The sequence below is a fragment of the Gossypium hirsutum genome, chromosome A12 (genome assembly GCF_007990345.1).
Source record: "Gossypium hirsutum isolate 1008001.06 chromosome A12, Gossypium_hirsutum_v2.1, whole genome shotgun sequence".
Taxonomy (NCBI): Eukaryota; Viridiplantae; Streptophyta; class Magnoliopsida; order Malvales; family Malvaceae; genus Gossypium; species Gossypium hirsutum.
In genome coordinates this window covers 87,869,246-87,890,112 of record NC_053435.1, presented here as the reverse complement: position 1 = coordinate 87,890,112, position 20,867 = coordinate 87,869,246, and the positions used below count along the sequence as shown (strand labels likewise).

Here is a 20,867-nt window from a genome sequence, read left to right as displayed (position 1 = left end):
TTCCTTAGAATGGCTAGTTATTACCGAAGATTTGTAAATGGATTTTTGAAGATAGCCTTGCCAATGACAAAGTTGCTATATAAGAATGTTCAATTCATTTGGGACGATCAGTGCCAAGAAAGTTTTGAGAAACTGAAGCATATGTTGACTGAAGTGCCGATTTTGAATTTACCAAAGTCGGGAAAGGATTTTGTTGTGTACAATGATGCTTCCTTGAGTAGCCTTGGTTGTGTCTTGATGCAAATGGAAAAGTGATAGCTTCTACATCTAGACAACTAAAAATACATGAACGCAATTATCCGATGCACAACTTAGAGCTAGCTGTAGTGGTTTTTGCTCTAAAGATATGAAGACATTACTTGTATGGTCAGAAATGTTATATCTATACTGATCATAAAAGTTTCAAATATCTTTTACCTCAAAAGGAGTTAAATCTGAGACAGCATCGTTGGATAGAGCTTCAAAAAGATTTTGATTGTGTCATTGATTATCATACTGGTAAAGCTAATGTTGTAGCTGATGCATTCAGTAGAAAAGCAGCAATTGAATTGCGATCAATGTTTACTTAGCTTAGTATTAGTGATGATGGAAGTTTATCAGCCGAATTGAGAATTAAACCAGTAATGTTTGATCGGATCAAATCAGCACAGTTAGAAGATGACAAGCTGGTGAAGAAAAGAGAAATGGTTCAGAATGGTATGTTAGAAAATTTCCACATAAATGATTATGGTTGCTTGAGATTTCATAACCGAATTTGTGTTCCATATGTTTCTGAATTGAAAGAGTTGATACTTCGTGAAGCTTATGATAGTCCTTTTGCTTTGCATCTTGGAGGAACAAAAATGTGTCATAATCTTTGAGAATCTTATTGGCGGCCAGGAATGAAAAGAGATGTGGTTGAGTATGTGGCTAAATGCTTAACTTGTCAGCGAGTTAAGGCAAAACATCAGGTTCCTACTAGATTACTTCAGTATATTACTATTCCTGAATGGAAATGGAATTGTATTACGATGGATTTTGTAACAGGGTTACCATTGTTGGCAAGTAAGAAAAATGCTATTTGGGTGATTGTTGATCGACTTACGAAATTGGCTCATTTTATTGCAGTTAGGACTGATTGATTACTTCAAAAACTTGCTGAAGTTTATATTTAAGAAATTGTGAGATTGCACGATGTTCCTATGTCAATAATCTCTTATCAGGATCCGCGGTTTACTTCGAGATTTTGGAAATAGTTGCACGAAACTCTCGATACGCGACTTAATTTTAGCACAGATTTTCATCCGTAGACTGACGGACAATCTGAGCGTGTTATTCAGATTTTGAAAGATATGCTTCGTGCTTGTGTTATTGATTTTGAAGCAGGTTGGGAACGTTACTTACCTTTGGCTGAATTTGTGTACAACAATAGTTTTCAATCAAGCATTCAAATGGATCTGTATAAAGCTTTATATGGTCGCAGATGTCAATCACTTATTTGTTGGATGGAATTGACTGAAAGAAAAATGATCGGACCAGAATTAATTAAAGAAACAGATGATATTGTTAAGAAAATTCGAGGCAGATTGAAGGCGGCTTTTGACAGACAGAAATCATATTCAGATTTGAAACGTCGAGATATTGAATACTCTGTTGGCGACAAGGTATTTCTTAAAGTTTCGCCTTGGAAGAAAATTTTAAGATTTGGCAGAAAAGGAAAACTAAGTCCCCGATTTATTGGACCGTATGTGATCACAGAAAGAGTGGGACCAGTTGCATATCATTTGGCCTTACCTATAGAATTACAAAAAATTCATGATGTTTTTCACGTTTCAATGCTCAAAAGATATTGGTCAGACCTATCACATATTATTTCGACAAAAGATATTCAACTACGACCTAATTTGTTATATGATGAAGAGCCGGTTGAGATTTTAGCACGAGAAGTAACAGTGTTGCGTAATAAACGCGTTCCTTTAGTGAAAGTATTATGACGTAGTCATAGTGTTGAAGAAGTAACTTGAGAACCGAAAAAAATAATGAGATCTCAGTATCCCCACCCCTTTACAAGTAAATTTCGAGGACAAAATTTATTAGAGAGAGAATTTTCATGACCTGATAGTCACGGGTATCGAAAAGTGTATTTTATTAATAAATATTTACAAAGTTAGTTGTGGAGTTAATTAGGTATTGGTTAGGTGAATTTGCACGAATTAAGAGTAATTAGGTATAATGACTAAATTGCATAAAGGGTGAAAGTTTAATTGTAGATTAAAGAAAAGTAAATGGACTAAATAAGCAATTAGCCTATTCCTAAAAAGTGGATGGTGTTGTGAAATACATGTGTAAAATCTATATACATATATTTATTAATAAAATAAGTATTACTTAATATTTAAGTATATATATTATTATAAGTAAATGAAATAATAATAATAAACAAAACAAATAAAATAGAAGGAAACAAATAATAGAAACGAAACAGACGAAAAAGGAGAAAAGAAAAAGAGAAAGCTAGGGATGTCACAGTTCAAAGCTCAATTGGTTAGTCAATTTAGTCCATTTTCTTGTAATTTTTATGTCTTTAGAATCTTAGTATTAAATACTACTCAATTTATGTTGAAATTTTAGAAATTATTGAATTTTTAATTGTTGTTCATGTTGAATAATTTGAGTATTAGGTATTAAATAGATAGATTTTTAAGTTAGAAATGAAAAAAGATTGAATTGTAGAATAAATTATAAGTTTTCAGAATTAAGGACTAAATTGTAAAAATTTTAAAATTTATGGATTTAGGTGCAATTAGAGAGTTAAACCTAATTTAAAGTGGAAATTGAATGAAATCTAGAATTAATTGTGAAGAAAAAAAGGTAGTATCAGTTTAGGGACTAAATTGGAATTTAGGCAAATGTTGAATAAAAATTGAAATATTCAATATGAAATTAGATTGTATTGTATTAACGAATTTTTAATTGTTTAATTTTGTAGCTAACGTTGTGCCAGAATCCTCAACTAAGAAAGGAAAAGAAAAAGTCAACGAGGAATAGCTCAGAAATTCTGATTTGTATTTCTATAATCTGAATCTAATTATTATGTGTTGTATTTTTTATTAAGGTGAGTATATAGCATTTTGATTATTGAGTTAAATTGATATAAAAAAATGTGTAAGTATGATAGTGATAAATTGTTGCATTTAGAAAGTGAATTGTAACCCTATTAATTGTATCAGGCTAAGTCGGATATAGTTGGCATGCCATAGGATTGAAAGAGTTCAGGGATCACTTTGACTTCGAGTCAATGAGACACTGGGTGTCAATTTATTACTTCAGATTAATTAGATAAGGCACTGGGTGCCAATTTACTTCGATTTAGCCGATGAGACATTGGGTGTCAACTTATTGCTTCGAATTATCCGATGAGGTACTGGGTACCAAACTAGTGTGTTTTGGTTGGATCTGTGTATCCGTCCAAGTATGAGTCATGTTAATAGGGGTAATTAAATGAAATGACACTATGATTGGTATTACAAATATTATTGAATGTGAAATGAAAATAAGACACATGATATGTGTATCAGATGGTGAAAAGCTATTTGTATAGCAAGTGTGAAAATGGAAATAGGAAATGTTGAGAAGTGAATATGTTATGAATGAAGTGTTTTGAATTGATCTATTGAAATGCTAATGTTATTGTGTGATTGAATATACATAATATACAATTTTGCATTTAATGTTCGGATTATAGAAATACCACTGAGTTTATTCTCAGCGTATGGTTTCGTTTTCAGTGCGCAGGTTAGCTACTTAAGTTTGATTACAAATTTAGCATCCAAACAATGATCCCGATATCAAACGGGGTGATGTATATTTCTTTTTGTTTCGGCATGTACCTAGGGTGTTTAAATGTTAAATATTTTGTGAATTGATTGTAAATAACATTATAAGATAATTGGTTAGTTATATATAAGTATGTGTTATGTTTGAGGTTATATTATGACATGTTAAGTTAATGTACAAATGAACATGATATAGGCAAATTTGGATTGAAATTGGTATGTTTTTAAATTGGTCTTGAACGGTGTCTTATTTGAATTTTTTGATAATATGTTTGAGGTATCCATGAGGGCACATTGGTTAGGTAACTAAGTTGATTATTTTGATACGTTTTAAATGTATTTGATCGTGTTTTGAATTGGTTGAACGAATGGTTTTTGAGTTTTTTAGTGTCCAAGATTATAGGGAATGGTAAACTTGATGTTTAAGGTTCATTTTGAGTCCACATGGCCAGACACACGGGCCTGTGACTAGACCGTGTGAGACACACGGCTAACACATGGATGTGTGGTTTGGCCATGTGTCCCTTGCAACTTAAAATTTTCAAAACAGAATGCTCAAGTATTTTCACAAGGGCAAAGACACGGATGTGTGTCTAAGCCATGTGTGCCACACAGCCTAGTACACGGGCATGCGACTTGGCCGTATGAATCCTGCACCTTAATTATGCAAGTCAGTATACTCACACGGCCTAGCACACGAGTATGTATCTTGGCCATGTGACTAAGTCAGTATACAACTTAAATTGAGCACGGGTTGGGACACAGCCATGTGCCTCACATCGAATGCCCATATGGCCTAAGGCACAGGCGTGTCTTTTGATCGTGTGAGCAAACCGGCCTGCATACATGGGCGTGTGTCCCTTGCATCTAAGCAAAATTTTAAAATTTTCCGACAAAATTCTTTGAGTTTCTAGTTTAGTACCAATTTGTTTCTAACATATATTATGAGCCTCAAGTGCTCATATAAGGAACGATATAGTCAATTATGATTGATCTATGATTTATATGTTTAAATAATATGTAATATCTGTAATTGTTCTGAAATGTCCAATAATGCTCTGTAACCCTGCTTCAGTGACGGATAAGGGTTAGGGGTGTTACAAATTTAGCCTATAAATAAGCTTTTTCACAACCTTAGAAAACACACCCATTAGAGATTAGAACTCATAGCACATTTAAAGAATTTTGTGTTTACATTTAGAGGGTTCTTAGTTTTTAGGGTTTAGCTTTTATCTTCATCTTTTGTACTCTTCGTTTTTTTTTCCATTATAGTAAAATTATCTTTGCCTGTGGTTTTTTATCCTCTTTGGAAGGGGTTTTCTACGTTAAATTTGTATGTTCAATTTCTCAATTTATTCTGCTATTTTTTTTATTTATTGCTTAATTGGGTCGATCCCAACAAGAGGTATCAGAGTTAGTTCAATTTTCATAGATCAGCCCATTCAAGTATGGCAGCAACAAGGTTTGAAATTGAGAATTTTGATGGTAAGACAAATCTCAATCTATGACAAGTTCGAATGATGGTAATTTTAGATCAAACTGGCTTGAAAAAAGTTGTTACCGTGAAAAAAACTTGAGAATCTAAATCAAACAGAATGGGAAGAGCCTGATGAAAAGGCCTTGTCTGCAATCCAGTTGTGCCTTGTGAATATGATATTGCAGGAGGTATTGATGGAGAAGACCTCATCCACCTTGGGGAAAATGTTAGAAACTCTTTATGTGACTAAGTCTCTGACTAACCGTTTAGTGTTAAAACAACGTCTATTTATGTTTCGCACGAACGAATGTGAGCTTCTTAAAGATCACATCAATCAATTCATTGCTCTTTTAAATGATTTAAAGAATGTTGAGGTTCATATTGACGATGAAGATTGGGCTATGCTATTATTGTGCTCTTTATCCCCTTCATACAAGTCTTTCAAGGAGACCCTGATTTATGACAGAGACAAACTCTCGTTCGTAGATGTGAAAGGTCATTTTTTGAGTAGATACAAACTCGACAATGAGTGTGGTTTGGATAGCAAGGAAAATAAGCAAGCTTCCATTTTGATAAAATCAAAAAAACGAGAAAAAAGGTGTCGCTATTGTAAAAAGTTAGGTCACGTCAAAGCAGATTGTAATAAACTGCAAAATAAAAGAGTTGTTGAGAGTAACGAGGAAAATTCATCTAGTAAGGTAATTGGCTTCTTTCCACATGTGTCCCAATAGAGAATGGTTCTCGACATACAATTCGGTTGAAGGTGTAGTTGTGCTCATGGGAAATGATTCATCTAGTAAGGTAATTGGTATTGGTACTGTTAAAATTTGGATACACGATGGGACGATTAGGACACTCTCAGATGTTAGGTATTTACCTGATTTACGAAAGAATCTCATCTCCTTGAGTATTTTAGACTTGAAAGGATGCAGAATCAACATCGAGTCGAGTGACATTAAAGTATCTCTTGGAGCTCTCATTTTGTTAAAAGGTAAAAGAACCGGCAGTCTTTATATTCTAGAAGGTTCTACAGTGACCGATGAAATTGGACGTCCCTCATCCGTTACGGAGTCGAAGTCAACTCGTTTAGAGTGGAGGCAACTTGGTCATAGGAGGGAAAAAGGTATGACTGTTTCGTTGAAGAGAGGTTCTCTTTTGGATGCAGGTTTTGAAAAGTTAGGGCACTATGTTCGTGAAAATCAGACTCGGGTTAGTTTTAATTTGGCAGTGTACAAGTCAAAGGCAAGAAGTCTCCCAGTTTCTAAGCACAGATTCGACTCAATTAATTCCCTGCATAGTTCAAGATAGGCTCGTGGCGAGCTTTAGCAAAGATGGCATTGTGGAAATATGAGTCAAGGTGCAGATTTGTTGAGTATGACTCATATTTCAGTCAAATTTGAGAAATAGTTTTTCAGTTAAACTCCGTTTATTAGTTTTAATCAAAAAACTTTGATTAGTCTAGATTATTTTATTATTATTTGACCTATTAATGTCATGCATTTAAACAATGTATCAATAAAGCATATATCATGATCATTAATTCATTTGCATAAGCAAATGAAGATATAAATTCAAGACAAAGCACAGATGTAAATTTTATCATCCCCCTCTTTTGGTATATCAAAAAGCATTTAAAGCATTTGAAGAATGATACCAATTTTGAAGATATTTTGAAAAATAAAATTTAGGAAGAATAAAGATTGATGCAAGAATACAAGGATTCAAAATATAAAGATTGTAACACCCCATACCCGAATCCTACACCGTGATGGAATACGAGGCGTTACCTCACTTAAACTCATGCTTACAACCATTTCTGAGTCTCCAAGACTTGGACAAATTTAAAACTCTCTCAAACTTATCAACATATCCATAATATGGGCCTTCGAGACCTAAAACACATATTGTAAATCACTCGGAACCAACTCGGGTACTTTTTCCAAATATAGAAAAATGTCAATTGACATAGGGGTACACGCCCCTGCGAAAGGGGCACACGCCCGTGAGGCAAAGTCAACATGGTCGTCTTGATGGCCCTTGTGGCTCACATGGCCTAACAATATAAGGACATACCCGTGTCCTCCACTAATGTGGAATTTATTTTAAATGCACACCTATAAAGGTTTTCACACGGCCTGGCATACGCCCGTGTGCCTAGCCCATGTCCTTCACACGCCACGACACGCCTGTGTACTAGCCTGTGTACAAAAACATGGACATTCTGTTTCTGACATCAGCAACCCTAAAATGTCACATGGCTAAGGCACACGCCCGTGTGCTAGGCGTGTGCTAGGCCGTGCCCTTGACACGGCTAAGACACATGGCCGTGTCTCTGCCCGTGTGTTTATTATCATGCATACTGACTTCAAATTTTTACGTGCAAGGGACACAAGGCCGGACCACACGCCTATAGGGTAGACCGTGTGTCACACACGGCCTAGACACACGCCCATGTGCCTACCCGTGTGGACAATATAAGGCTATTTACCAAGCCCCTTTGCCACCCTTACATATGTAGTTCTATACAAATACCAACCAATACCAAAACAAGCATAATCACTATAACCAAATCAGCCACAATAGACATTCATTCAACCATGATAATGCATCTTTTATAAATTCAAAATGAATGTTAGCCATCATTCAAGGCTTAATACAAATTGAAGGGTTTCCAACCCAAGCTAATACATATGGCCAAACCTCAATAACACAAAATAATAAAGTCTAAGTCTTATACATGCCATATTCAAAAATATAAATCCAACTATACTGAATGCTTCGGTTGATCGATATCTTTGACTTCCGGTGATCCTTGAGCTAGTTAAGTGGCACTGTAAGGAAATGAAAAGGGAAGGGAGTAAGCATAACAGCTTAGTAAGTTGCATATAAGTATACAACAACAATTTATAAATAATCAACATGCTCATAACACCAAGGTAGGCATAAGCATAACTTACTCTTTACCATCAATACAAGTCACATATTATATACTGAGCTCATATCTCATACGTACCAATTAGGTACCTGTACCACTCATAACACGGTTATACTTTCCTCGTTAGCTTAAGAACATAACTTTTACCGTTGAGCCATTCAGAATACTACTGAATATTACATAAGCTTCAAGGATAGGGTAAGGTGCCGATGCCATGTCCTAGACACGGTCTTATACTGGCTCATATCTCAAGTCGATGTCATGTCCCAGAAATGGTCTTACACTGACTATCATCTCATAGTCGATGCATGTCCCAAACATGTCTTACACTAGCTTACGTCTCGAGGCCGTTGCATGTCTCAAACATGTCTTACACTAGCCCTCGTCTCAATGTCGATGTCATGTCCCAGAAATGGTCTTACACTGGCTCTCATTATGTGACTGATGCATGTCCAGACATGTCTTACACTAGCTCACGCACGAATGACCCAAATATCATGGCATGAATATTCGATTTACTTCCTAAGGTTCCAACGGAAATTCTACTATCTCATTTATCATTATACATTCTCAATTTCACAATCAAGCAATTTATGTTGTAATAATCCAAGCATATATAATTAACAATGTAGTTGTATTATTTACATACAACTTACCTCGGATTACAAAATATGGCGACTAGTCGATTTAGTCGGTTTGCTTGGGTTTCCCCCGGTATAGGTTTAGACTCGGTATTTCTTGATCTATAATAACAAAATGCACTAATTAAGTCACTTTATCAACCTAAGCACTCAACAATTCACAATTGGGCTAAATGACCATTTTGCCCCTAGACTTTTACAAAATGACCATTTTACCCCTCGGCCCGACAATCGATTTTTATCGAATTTCTTTATTTCTCAAGACTAGCCAAACCACTTTGACACTTATAGCAACTCAAAATTCCCACTATTTCACATATTTTTCATCTATTATACAACTTATGCAAAATGGTCTCTTTAGGTTTTTTTCATGCAAACACATTTCACAAAAGTTGTTTATGTCACACCCAAGACTCATATTCTTCCATAAAATTTTAGAAAACACCCTAGATGCTCTCATAGCAAAACCATAGACTTTCAATCATTTTTCAAAATAAACCCCTCATTTGAAAGCTCATGCTTCAAGGGTCTCTCAAAAGTACAAAAATCATCAACAAAGAACATGGAAATCACTTACTTGTGAATGCTTCAAGTTACTGAAAATTTTAAGCTTTCAAACCCCCTTTAATTGCTGATTTTTTGTAGAGAAAAAAGATGAAAAAGGGATGATATCATCCTTCCTTTATTTATTTCTATTTTAGTGAAAAATAAGCCACCTAACTCACCAAATTTGAAAATTTTGTCTCCTCTTTGACTCTATGGCCGGCTATGCTTTCTTTTAAGGGTCTAATTGCCCTTTAAAATCCCCCAATTTTGGTTCTCTAATAAAATAACAGCTTTAACTATCAAATTAGGACTTTTGCACTTTATGCAATTTAGTCTTTTTTTTGCAATTGGGCTCACAAACGTCAAAATTAACTCACCAAATTTTCCGTACACTAATATAAACATACAATGATTCCAAAATAATGATAAAATATTTTAGTCGAATCCAGATTTATGGTCTCGAGACCACTATTCCAACTAGTCCCCAAAATCGATCTGTTACATTTCTCCCTCTTAGGGATTTTCGTCCTCAAAAATCTTACCGGTGAATAAGTTCGGGTACTGATCTTTCATAGTCTTCTCGGGTTCCCATGTGGCTTCCTCGAATCCATGTCTATGCCACAAAACTTTCACAAGTGCTATACTCTTATTTCTTAACTGTTTGACTTCTTGAGCTAAAATCTTGACTGGCTCTTCACCATAAGTCATGTCCGGATGAATCTCAACCACTAACGGCGTAATCACATGCGAAGGGTCTGATCTATATCGATGTAGCATGGACACATGAAACACATCGTGAATCTTTTCCAATTTCAGTGGCAAATCCAATCGATAGGCAACTGGCCTACTCTCTCGATAACCACATAAGGTCCTATGAAACGAGGACTCAACTTGTCTTTTCTACCAAATCTGAGAACTTTCCTCCACGAGGATACTTTTAAAAATTTCTTATCACTGACTTGAAACTTAATTTCCTTTCGTTTCAAATCCGCGTAGGATTTCTGTCTATCCGAGGTGACCTTCAAGCAGTCACGAATCACTTTAACTTTCTCTTCAGTCTCCTTAACTAAATCGACCCCGTGAATCTGACTCTCTCTAAGCTCGGTCCAATATAAGGGCGTTCGACACTTTTGCCCATACAAAGCTTCATAAGGCGCCATCTTCAAACTTGCTTGATAACTGTTGTTATAAGAAAATTCAACCAATGGCAAGTACTTTTCCCAACTACCTTGAAATTCGAGAACAAAACACCGCAATATATCTTCTAAAATCTGAATCACTCTTTCCGACTGACCATCGGTTTATGGGTGAAATGGCGTGCTAAAACTCAACTTAGTCCCCAAAGCCTCTTGTAACTTTTTCCAAAACCTCGAGGTAAATCTCGGATCCCTATCTGAAACAATCAACAAGGGTATCCTGTGTAGTCTCCCTATCTCAGAAATATACAAGTTAGTCAATTTCTCAAGGGAATAGTCAATACGCACCGGTATGAAATGTGCCAACTTTGTTACCCTATCCACAATAACCCAAATAGCATCCTTTTACTTCGGGGTTAATGGCAAACCCATCATGAAATCCATGGTAATCCGATCCCACTTCCACTCGAGGATTATGATAAGTTGAAGTAGACCGAAGGTACTTGGTGTTCAGCCTTCACTTGCTAACACACTAGATATTTGGAAACGAACTCTGAAATGTCTCTTTTCATTCCTGACCACCAGTACACTTTCCTCAAGTCATTGTACATTTTCACAGTACCCGAGTGGACGGACAAACAACCACTATGTGCTTCCCGTAGAATCTTCTGAATAAGCTCATTGTCCTTGGGTACACAAACTCTATCTTTGAACATTAGACATCCATCGGTGCCAATCCAAAAACCTGATTCAATCCCTGACTCACACTGAATTCTCTTGACCCACAAATCTTTGTCACTACTCTGGGCTTCATGGATTTCTTGCAAAAACATCGGTCTAATTCTCAACTCTACCGGAACCGATCCATCATCTAACAATGTCAAATTGGCGTTCAATGCTCTCAACGCAAATAATGATTTTCTACTTAATGCATCAGTGACCACATTTGCCTTTCTTGGTGGTAGTTGATAATCAACTCATAATCTTTTAATAGCTCTAACCATCGTTGTTGCCGTAGGTTCAACTCGTTTTGAGTCATCAAGTACTTAAGACTCTTATGATGGGTGAATATTCAGCACTTCTCACTGTACAAATGGTGTCTCCAAATCCTCAACGCGAACACTACAGCCGCTAGTTCCAAAACCTGGGTCGGGTAATTTCCCTCGTGTGGCTTAAGTTGTATTGAGGCATAGGCTATAACCTTGCCTCCTTGTATAAGCACACACTCCAAACCATTCAAGGAGGCATCACTATATATCACAAACTTCTTGCCTGACTCAGGTTGCACGAACACTGGGGCTTCGGTCAACAAAGCCTTTAATTTCTCGAAACTCTGTTGGCATTTTTCTGTCTATTCAAACATGACATCTTTTTGTAGCAGCCTAGTCATCGCCGTAGCTATCATAGAGAATCCGTTTACAAACCTACTATAATATCCAGCCAATCCCAAAAAGCTTCGAACCTCAGTCACATTCCTCGACGGTTTCCACTCAACAATAGCCGAGATCTTGCTTGGGTCAACTCTAATCCCATCACCCGAAACAATGTGTCCTAGACATCCGACCTCTTTAAGTCAAAATTCACTCTTACTGAACTTGGCGTACAATTTTTTTGTCTCTCAAGGTCTGTAACACAATTCTCAAATGCTCTGCGTGTTCACCCTCATCACGTGAGTAAATCAATATGTCATCAATAAAAACGACTACAAACTTATCCAAATACAGTCAAAAAATATGGTTCATCAAATCCATAAACACCGCCAGGGCATTAGTCAAGCCAAAGGCCATGACAAGGAACTCATAATGCCAGTATCTCGTCCGAAAAGCAGTCTTCGGTACATCTTGCTCCTTAACTCTCAACTGATAATAACCAGACCTCAAGTCTATCTTGGAGAACACCGTTGCTCCCTTTAACTGGTTGAATAAATCATCTATCCTTGGCAAAGGATACTTGTTCTTCACTGTTGCCTTATTGAGTTGTCTATCATCGATACATAACCTTATCGACCCATCCTTCTTTTTCAGAAAAAGTACTAGGGCACCCCACAGTGAATAACTTGGTCTCGCAAAACCCTTATCCGTTAACTCTTACAATTGTACCTTCAACTCTTTTAATTCTGTAGGAGTCATCCCATATGGAGCAATAGAAATAAGTTTCGTGCCTGGTACCAACTCGATTCCAAACTCTACTTCCCTCACTGGAGGTAATCCAGGCAATTCTTCCGGAAATACATCTATAAATTCACAAACTACCGGTACCGATTCAATCTTTGACTCAGACACCTAAGTGTTCAACACAAAGGTGAGATATGCCTCATATCCTTTTCTCAAATATTTCTCAGCAGTCAAAGACGTTACTATTACAGGTAAACTATCCGACTCATCTAGTCCAACATGAAACACATTTCCGTCTTTACATTTCAACTCAATAACTTTTCTCCCACAGTCCACTACAACACTATGAGAAGTCAACCAATCCATCCCAAGGATTATATCAAATTCATTAAATGGAAATAACATCAAGTTAGCCAGAAAACAATGACCTCTAATTGCCAAAGAACAATTTCTACACACTTGGTCTACAAACACATGTTTTCCTAAGGGGTTGGACACTTTTCTCACAAATTCAGTTGACTCTACTATCATGCTCATATGAGGTATCAATTCCATACAAATATAGGAGTGGGTCAACCCCAGGTCAATTAAAGCAACAACAGATATATCATGAATAGAAAAGGTACTCGTGATCACGTCTGGAGACTCTGCCTTTTCACGGGTACGAATAGCGTAAGTGCTTGCAGGTGCTCTGACCTCGGACTTCACTGTAGCATCTCTTGGCGCACCCCTGCTACTAGCCCCACTTCCAGGGTTCTTTTGCAATCTACCCCTCAATGGAGCACTACTTGCCTTCACTTCTTGCTTTTTCCCTCCTTCTTCTAAATTGGGACAGTCTTGGATGAAATGGTCCAATGACCCACATTTAAAACACCCTCTTTCTTTACCTCAACACTCGCTGACATTACGTCTACCACATTGTGAACATTCTGGCTTATTTGGCTAAACACAAGTAACACTCACGATAGAAGTAGTCTGAGCTCTAGAAGTTGCATTCTGTCGGTTCTTGTTTCTATTAGAAAACCCCACCGAAGCATTCAATCAGGTAGTAAACTCTCTTGATCTTTTAGACGAGGACTAATGTGATTTTTCCATCTGTCTCTTCTTTGAATCCTGTGACTCAATAGCAGCTTTCCTCCTTTCTTTTACTAGCTCATCTGCTTTGTATGCTCTCTCAACGAGAACTACAAACTCTCTTATCTCTAAAATACCAACAAACAATTGGATATCTTAATTTAAACCATCCTCAAACCTTTTCCACATAGCGGCTTCTGAGAACACACACTCCCGCGTGTAATTGCTGAGTTTCACAAACTCTCGTTCGTACTCTGTCACTGTCCTACTGCCTTGCTTCAACTCTAGGAATTCCTTCCTTTTCTGGTCTATGAACCTCTAGCTAATATACTTCTTCCAGAATTCTTCCTAGAAGAATTCCCAAGTGATTCTCTCTCTCGGTACTATAGACACGAGAGTATTCCACTACTGATACGCCGAATCCCGTAAGAGTGACACTGCACACTTCACACACTTTTCAGGTGTGCACGATAGTTCATCGAATACAGTAATGGTATTTTCCAACCAAAACTCTACTATTTTTGGGTTGTCATCTATACTAGCCCGAAATTCCTTAGCCCATTGTTTCCGAATCTTATCCACTGGAGGTTTCTCCCTCCTAAACATGTCCGTGCCTTATGGAGCTACCAGGGCATACAGAGGGATCGGAGGAGGTGGAGAAGGTGGAGTGTTCGGGTTCGCACGGATGAACTCACTATACCAAGCATCAATCATTCGGAGATAGGCATCCCTAGCCCCTCTGCCTTGGCCTATAGTCATGGGCTCACTCTCAACTGGCGCGGTCCCTTCGGCGGGAGTCGGTGCGTTACTCTTCACGTCATCCACTATAGCTCTATCAGAATCCATTTACTATATGAAAATACAATTTATAATCGTCAGAAGTCCTCACACTATCAATATATAATTATGGCATGTATAGCTAGACTCGTACTCTTACCAGGTTAGTCCTAGAATTGAATAAACCATAGCTCTAATACCACTAAATGTAACACCCCATACCCATATCCAACACTGTGATGGAATACGAGGCGTTACCTTACTTAAACTCGTACTTACAACCATTTTCGAGTCTCCAAGATGCTGACAGATTTAAAACTCTCTCAAACTTATCAACATATATATAATATGGGCCTTCAAAGCCCAAAAGACACATCGTAAATCACTCAGAACCAACTCGGGTACTTTTGTCAACTATAGAAAAATGTCACTTAACATAGGGGCACACGCCCATGTGGCCAAATCAACATGGTCATGTTGATGGCCCGTGTGGCTCACACGGCCTAAGCAATATAGGGACACGTTCTTGTCCTCTACTCGTATGGAATTTATTTTAAATTCACACCTATAGAGGTTTTCACACGGCCTGGCACACGCCCGTGTGCCTGGTCCGTGTCCTTTACACGGCCACGACACGCCCGTGTACAAAAACATGGACATTCTATTTCTGACATCAGCAACCCCAAAATGTCACATGGCTAAGGCACACACCCGTGTTCTAGGTCGTGCCCTTCACACGGCTAAGACACATGGCCGTGTCTCTGCCTGTGTGTTTATTATCATGCATACTGACTTCAAATTTTTACGTGCAAGGGACACACAGCCGGACCACATGCCCATTGGGTAGACCGTGTGTCACACACGGCCTAGACACACGCCCGTGTGCCTATCCGTGTGGACAATATAAGGCTATCTACCAAGCCCCTTTGCCACCCTTACATATGTAGCTCTATACAAATACCAACCAATACCAAAACAATCATAATCACTATAACCAAATCAGCCACAATAAACATTCATTCAACCATGATAATGCATCTTTTATATATTCAAAATGAATTTTAGCCATCATTCAAGGCTTAATACAAATTGAAGGGTTTCCAACCCAAGCCAATACATATGGCCAAACCTCAATAACAAAAAATAATAAAGTCTAAGTCCTATACATGTCATATTCAAAAATATAAATCCAACTATACTGAATGCTTCGGTTGATAGTGTGATCGATATCTCTGACTTCCGGTGATCCTTGAGCTAGTTAAGTAGCACTGTAAGGAAATGAAAAGGGAAGGGAGTAAGCATAACAGCTTAGTAAGTTGCATATAAGTAAGTATACAACAACAATTTATAAATAATCAACATGCCCATAACACCAATGTAGGCATAAGTCTAACTTACTCATTACCATCAATACATGTCACATATTATATATTGAGCTCATATCAGTACCAATTAGGTACCTGTACCACTCACAACACGGTTATACTTTCCTCGTTAGCTTAAGAACATAACTTTTACCGTTGAACCATTTGGAATACTACCGGATATTACATAAGCCTCAAGCATAGGGTAAGGTGCCGATGCCATGTCCTAAACACAGTCTTATACTAGCTCATATCTCAAGTCGATACCATGTCCCAGACATGGTCTTACACTGACTATCATCTCGTAGCTGATGCATGTCACAAACATGTCTTACACTAGCTTCCATCTCAAGGCCATTGCATGTCACAAACATGTCTTACACTAGCCCTCGTCTCAATACCGATGCCATGTCCCAAATATGGTCTTACACTGGCTCTCATAATATGGTCGATGCATGTCCCAGACATGTCTTACACTAGCTCACACACAAATGACCCAAATGTTATGGCATGAATATCTGATTTACTTTCTAAGGTTCCAACGGAAATTCTACTATCTCATTTATCATTATTTATTCTCAATTTCACAATCAAGCAATTTTTGTAATAATTCAATCACATATAATTAACAATGTAGTTGTATTATTTACATACAACTTACCTCGGATTACAAAATGTGGTGACTAGCCGATTTAGTCGGTTTCCTTAGCTTTCCCTCGGTCTAGGTTCGAACTCAGTATTTCTTAATCTATAATAACAAAATGCACTTATTAAGTCACTTTCTCAACATAAGCAGTCACAATTCACAATTAGGCTGAATGACCATTTTGCCCCTAGACTTTTGCAAAATAACCATTTTACCCCTCGACCTGAAAATTTATTTTTATCGAATTTCTTTATTTCTCAAGACTAGCCGAACCTCTTTAACTCTTATAAAAACTCCAAATTCACACTATTTCACACACTTTTCATCTATTTTACAACTTATGCAAAATGGTCCCTTTAGGTGTTTTCATGCTAACACCTTTCACAAAAGTTGTTTATGTCACACCCAAGACTCATATTCTTCCATAAAATTTCAAAAAAACACCCCAGATGATCTCATTTCAAAACCTTAGACTTTCAACCATTTTCCAAAATAGACCCCTCATTTGAAAGCTCATGCATCAAGGGTCTCAAAAGTACAAAAATCATCAACAAATGACATGGAAATCACTTAATTGTGAGTGCTTCAAGTTGCTAAAAATTTTAAGCTTTCAAACCCCCTTTAATGGCTGATTTTTGGTAGAGAAAGAAGATGAAAAAGGGATGATATCATCCTTCTTTTATTTATTTTTATTTTAGTCTAAAATAAGCCACCTAACTCACCAAATTTGAAAATTTTGTCTCCTCTTTGACTCTATGGCCGGCAATGCTTTCTTTAAATGGTCTAATTTCCCTTTAAAATCCCCTAATTTTGATTCCCTAATAAAATAACACCTTTAGCTATCAAATAAGGACTTTTGCACTTTATTCAATTTAGTCTTCTTCTTTTTTTGCAATTGGGCTCACAAACGTCAAAATTAACTCACTAAATTTTTCATACACTAATATAAACATACAATGATTCCAAAATAATGATAAAATATTTTAGTCAAATTTGGATTTCTGGTCCCAAGACCACTATTCTGACTAGCCCTCAAAATCGGGCTGTTACAAAGATTGATGCAATGATTCAAAATAGATTCATGTCAAGAACATTCAATTTGCATTCTCACAAGTAAGAAATGACCTTCAAGAAAGAATGATATGAAAAAGAAGCACACTTGAAATCCATTTGAAAAGGACACTTTATGCAAAAATCTAAGGATAATACAAATGAGTCCTAATTGCATAAAAATTCAACCAAATTCATGACTAATGAAGATACTAATTGGTACTTAATCTAAGATACCAATTGTTAACAAGAATTGTAAACAATACATGGATTAATATTTAAATAATTGTATGCTAAGGATAATTTAATAAATTCACAAGCAACTCCTATTTCTAGTACTTCCCTTTACTAGATGCATATCTTGATGATTTTCTTCCATTTTCTAGATACCAAATTGTATTAAACAAAATAAGACATGGAAAGAGTAATGGTACCAAAAATATGGAAATCAAAAGCTCATCAAAGCTACAAGGATACTAATTATGAATAGCATAAGGATAAATTCATATAGGGCATACATTATTGAATGGAAAAATCATATAAATAAGCAAGAAGCATTTCATTCAATAAGTATACTTAGCATCACACAATTTCACCATGCTTAACATATAATAAAGGTTATTTAAAGCATAAGACATGGCAAAAGTATCCATTCAACAATATAGCAATGTAATCTTACAATGGATACCAATATGAGTGTGAAATGGAGGAGGTGATCATGACATATTAGCACAAAACAAATTTCAAATTAAAGTAAAAAAAATGTCATGGAAAATATATCTAAAGATATATCATGTTAATACAAGATACCAATGTGAGGAGTTTTAAGTCATAAGTCATAATCCTAAGCTCTTAGTTTAAGTCTAATCCTAAGTTCTAAACTTAAATTCTAACTTCTAATCCTAGACCTAATCCTAATACTAGTCCTAAGTTTAGTCTTGAGACTAATTGTAAGCCTAATTCTAAAACTAGCCCTAAAGGGTAAATTTAAGACTAATTCTAAACCTAAAGGTTGATTATAATTCTAAGTCTAACCATAAAACTCTATACAAATTCTAAAGTAAGGAGAGTACCTTGTACCCATCTTAAGGTAATGGGGTAATCAAAGCTTATAAAAATAGTTTAAGACTTGAATTCTTTGGAAGATGGTCATCAAATGTTTGAAACAAGATAAAAGCATTTTTTATCATCTTGAACATTTTCAATATAGTTTATGAGACAAAGAAAATGTGTTCAAATAATCCTATGACCCTAATTTCAAGGATTTAAAAAATCATATCTTTAAGCCTCACATTTTCTTAAAAAGTCTAATGATATTCAATAAATATGATTGAGGTACAAAGTATTTTTATTTTAATTTTATTGAAACATTTAAGCTAAGATACTCTCTCTATGTATATGCACAAGTATGACTTGACCATACACCCCTATATGCTTCTAGGAACAAAAAAAATGCACCTACAGACTGCCCATCGCTAGATGTTAACTGCCCTTTCATCGCCTTTGTGAACAACGGGAGGAAATACAATGAAGACAAAAATTGAATAAATAATTACATGTGATGTCTGCAAGTGTGACAGGTCAGTTGTAATGTAATTGTACAATGGGATACGAAGTAGTCCAAGGATTGAACCCAAAGGAGTCAACAATTGAACAATTTCTACTAACGTGTATGCAAGATAGAGAGTCTAACCAACTAATCACTAAACACTATAGTACGAAAAACCATAAAGTCAAGAATAATTATACTAATTTACGAGCTAGCTATCGAGGACTAAATTGTAAAACATGTAAAGTTACGAAACTAACAGATAAATAACAAACGGCAGTTGATTGATTTCGATGTGGTTCACCAATCTTCGAGTAAGGGATCTAAATTGCTTAAACTTTAAAATGGTTCCATTTTACCTCTCGGTCTCAATTTTACCAAATTAAACAAGTTAATCTGGTTTATCTCTCGATCGTACTAGCTCACCCGAGACTAATGAGTTGGTGCTCAACAAGATTACCTCTCGGTCTCACTTACCTAGATTTTCCCTTAGGGTCATCAATTTAAGCTTTTAGGTTCATTCAATTTAATCAATTTTTTTCAATTTAGTCCCTCATCCAAAAATAAATTTATCCACATCTCCATCAACCAACCCCCTTAAGAGTTTAGCTACTCATGTTAAAAACTAAGTCAATAAACATAAAACAAAAAAACCTAGCAACCATGAAAATAAAGCTTGAGAAAAAGATGAAAGCTTGGATTTTTACTCTAGAAAACATAAAAGAAAATTAATGAGAGGCATCCAAAAATAAAATAGAGAACAAGAAACATAAAAGTTGAAGTCTTTAACAGATTAAATTAAAAGAAATTGAAATACATTAAACTAAAAGGTTGAAAAGTCATTACAAGCAAAGAAATAGACTAAAAGAAAAGTAATGAGACGTATCCAACAACAAAATAGAGAACAAGAAACATAAAAGTTGAAGTCTTTAACAGTTTAAATTAAAAGAAACTGAAATACATTAAACTAAAAGGTTGAAAAGTCATTACAAGCAAAGAAATGGACTAAAGGTCTAAATAAACCTAAGTTAAGGTGTTACCTAACTTAATTAATTTGAAAGATAACAAGAACAAGAAGAAAAATGCAAAAAAATAAACACTACAACTATGGAGAAAGATGGAAAATAATAAATCCTAGAAAAGTGCAGAGAAAACTAAAGGAAACCTAAGAGAAAACCATCTAAAACTAAATCTAAGTGTGTCTCCTCTCTCTTTAGCCAAATTTGGTTGTTTTTAGCAGCAATTTTTTTACCTTCTTTGCGCCCAAAGCCCTTTAATGGGCCTTCAATGATTGGTGTGTTGGTTGTACAAAGATTACCTTTGGCGTCATTTTTTATCCTCTCACGATGTTGGTATCGCGATACCACCATCAGTATTGAACTTGTGGTGCTCCTTAGCAAGTGGGTATCCTGATTCCCAAAGTGGATATCGCGATACCACTATAGGTGGTCTTCATCTTGGGGCTTATTTGAGGTATCGTGATTCCAAGGGTAGGATATCATGATACCCTCTCCTTTAGTGGTGTTCTCGTTTAATTTCGGCCTCCAACACTTCCTTACAACACTCAATCACATATTAGATCCCCCAATGGAACAATTGACCAAATTGGGTCTCAAAATAAGTAAAAAGATACTTTTACACTTATTAAATCAAAATTCTAGAAACTAAGAAAAACTACAGAAAATACACAAATTTGCTCGAAAACAAGCTCCGTAAGTACAATATGGAAACCTAATTTACCAT

The 20,867-nt window shown here is 36.1% G+C and overlaps 1 protein-coding gene across 1 annotated transcript; it reads left to right on the top strand.

The window, feature by feature from the left end:
* The first annotated feature begins 623 nt into the window (after window positions 1-623).
* LOC107934707 (uncharacterized) lies at window positions 624-11,685 on the top strand. The gene is made up of 4 exons (XM_016867195.1): window positions 624-696; window positions 880-950; window positions 1,320-1,643; window positions 11,569-11,685. The coding sequence occupies exons 1-4, from the start codon at window positions 624-626 to the stop codon at window positions 11,683-11,685; spliced, it is 585 nt and encodes a 194-aa protein (XP_016722684.1).
* Window positions 11,686-20,867: the final 9,182 nt, after the last annotated feature.

Excerpts from the sequence above, each read along its gene's own strand:
- LOC107934707 (XM_016867195.1), top strand. The coding sequence starts at position 624 with ATGTTTGATCGGATCAAATCAGCACAGTTAGAAGATGACAAGCTGGTG. Across the intron at positions 951-1,319 it reads GAGTTAAGGCAAAACATCAG|ATTTTGAAAGATATGCTTCG; the intron begins GTTCCTACTAGA and ends CGTGTTATTCAG. Across the intron at positions 1,644-11,568 it reads AATACTCTGTTGGCGACAAG|GTTCAACTCGTTTTGAGTCA; the intron begins GTATTTCTTAAA and ends TTGTTGCCGTAG.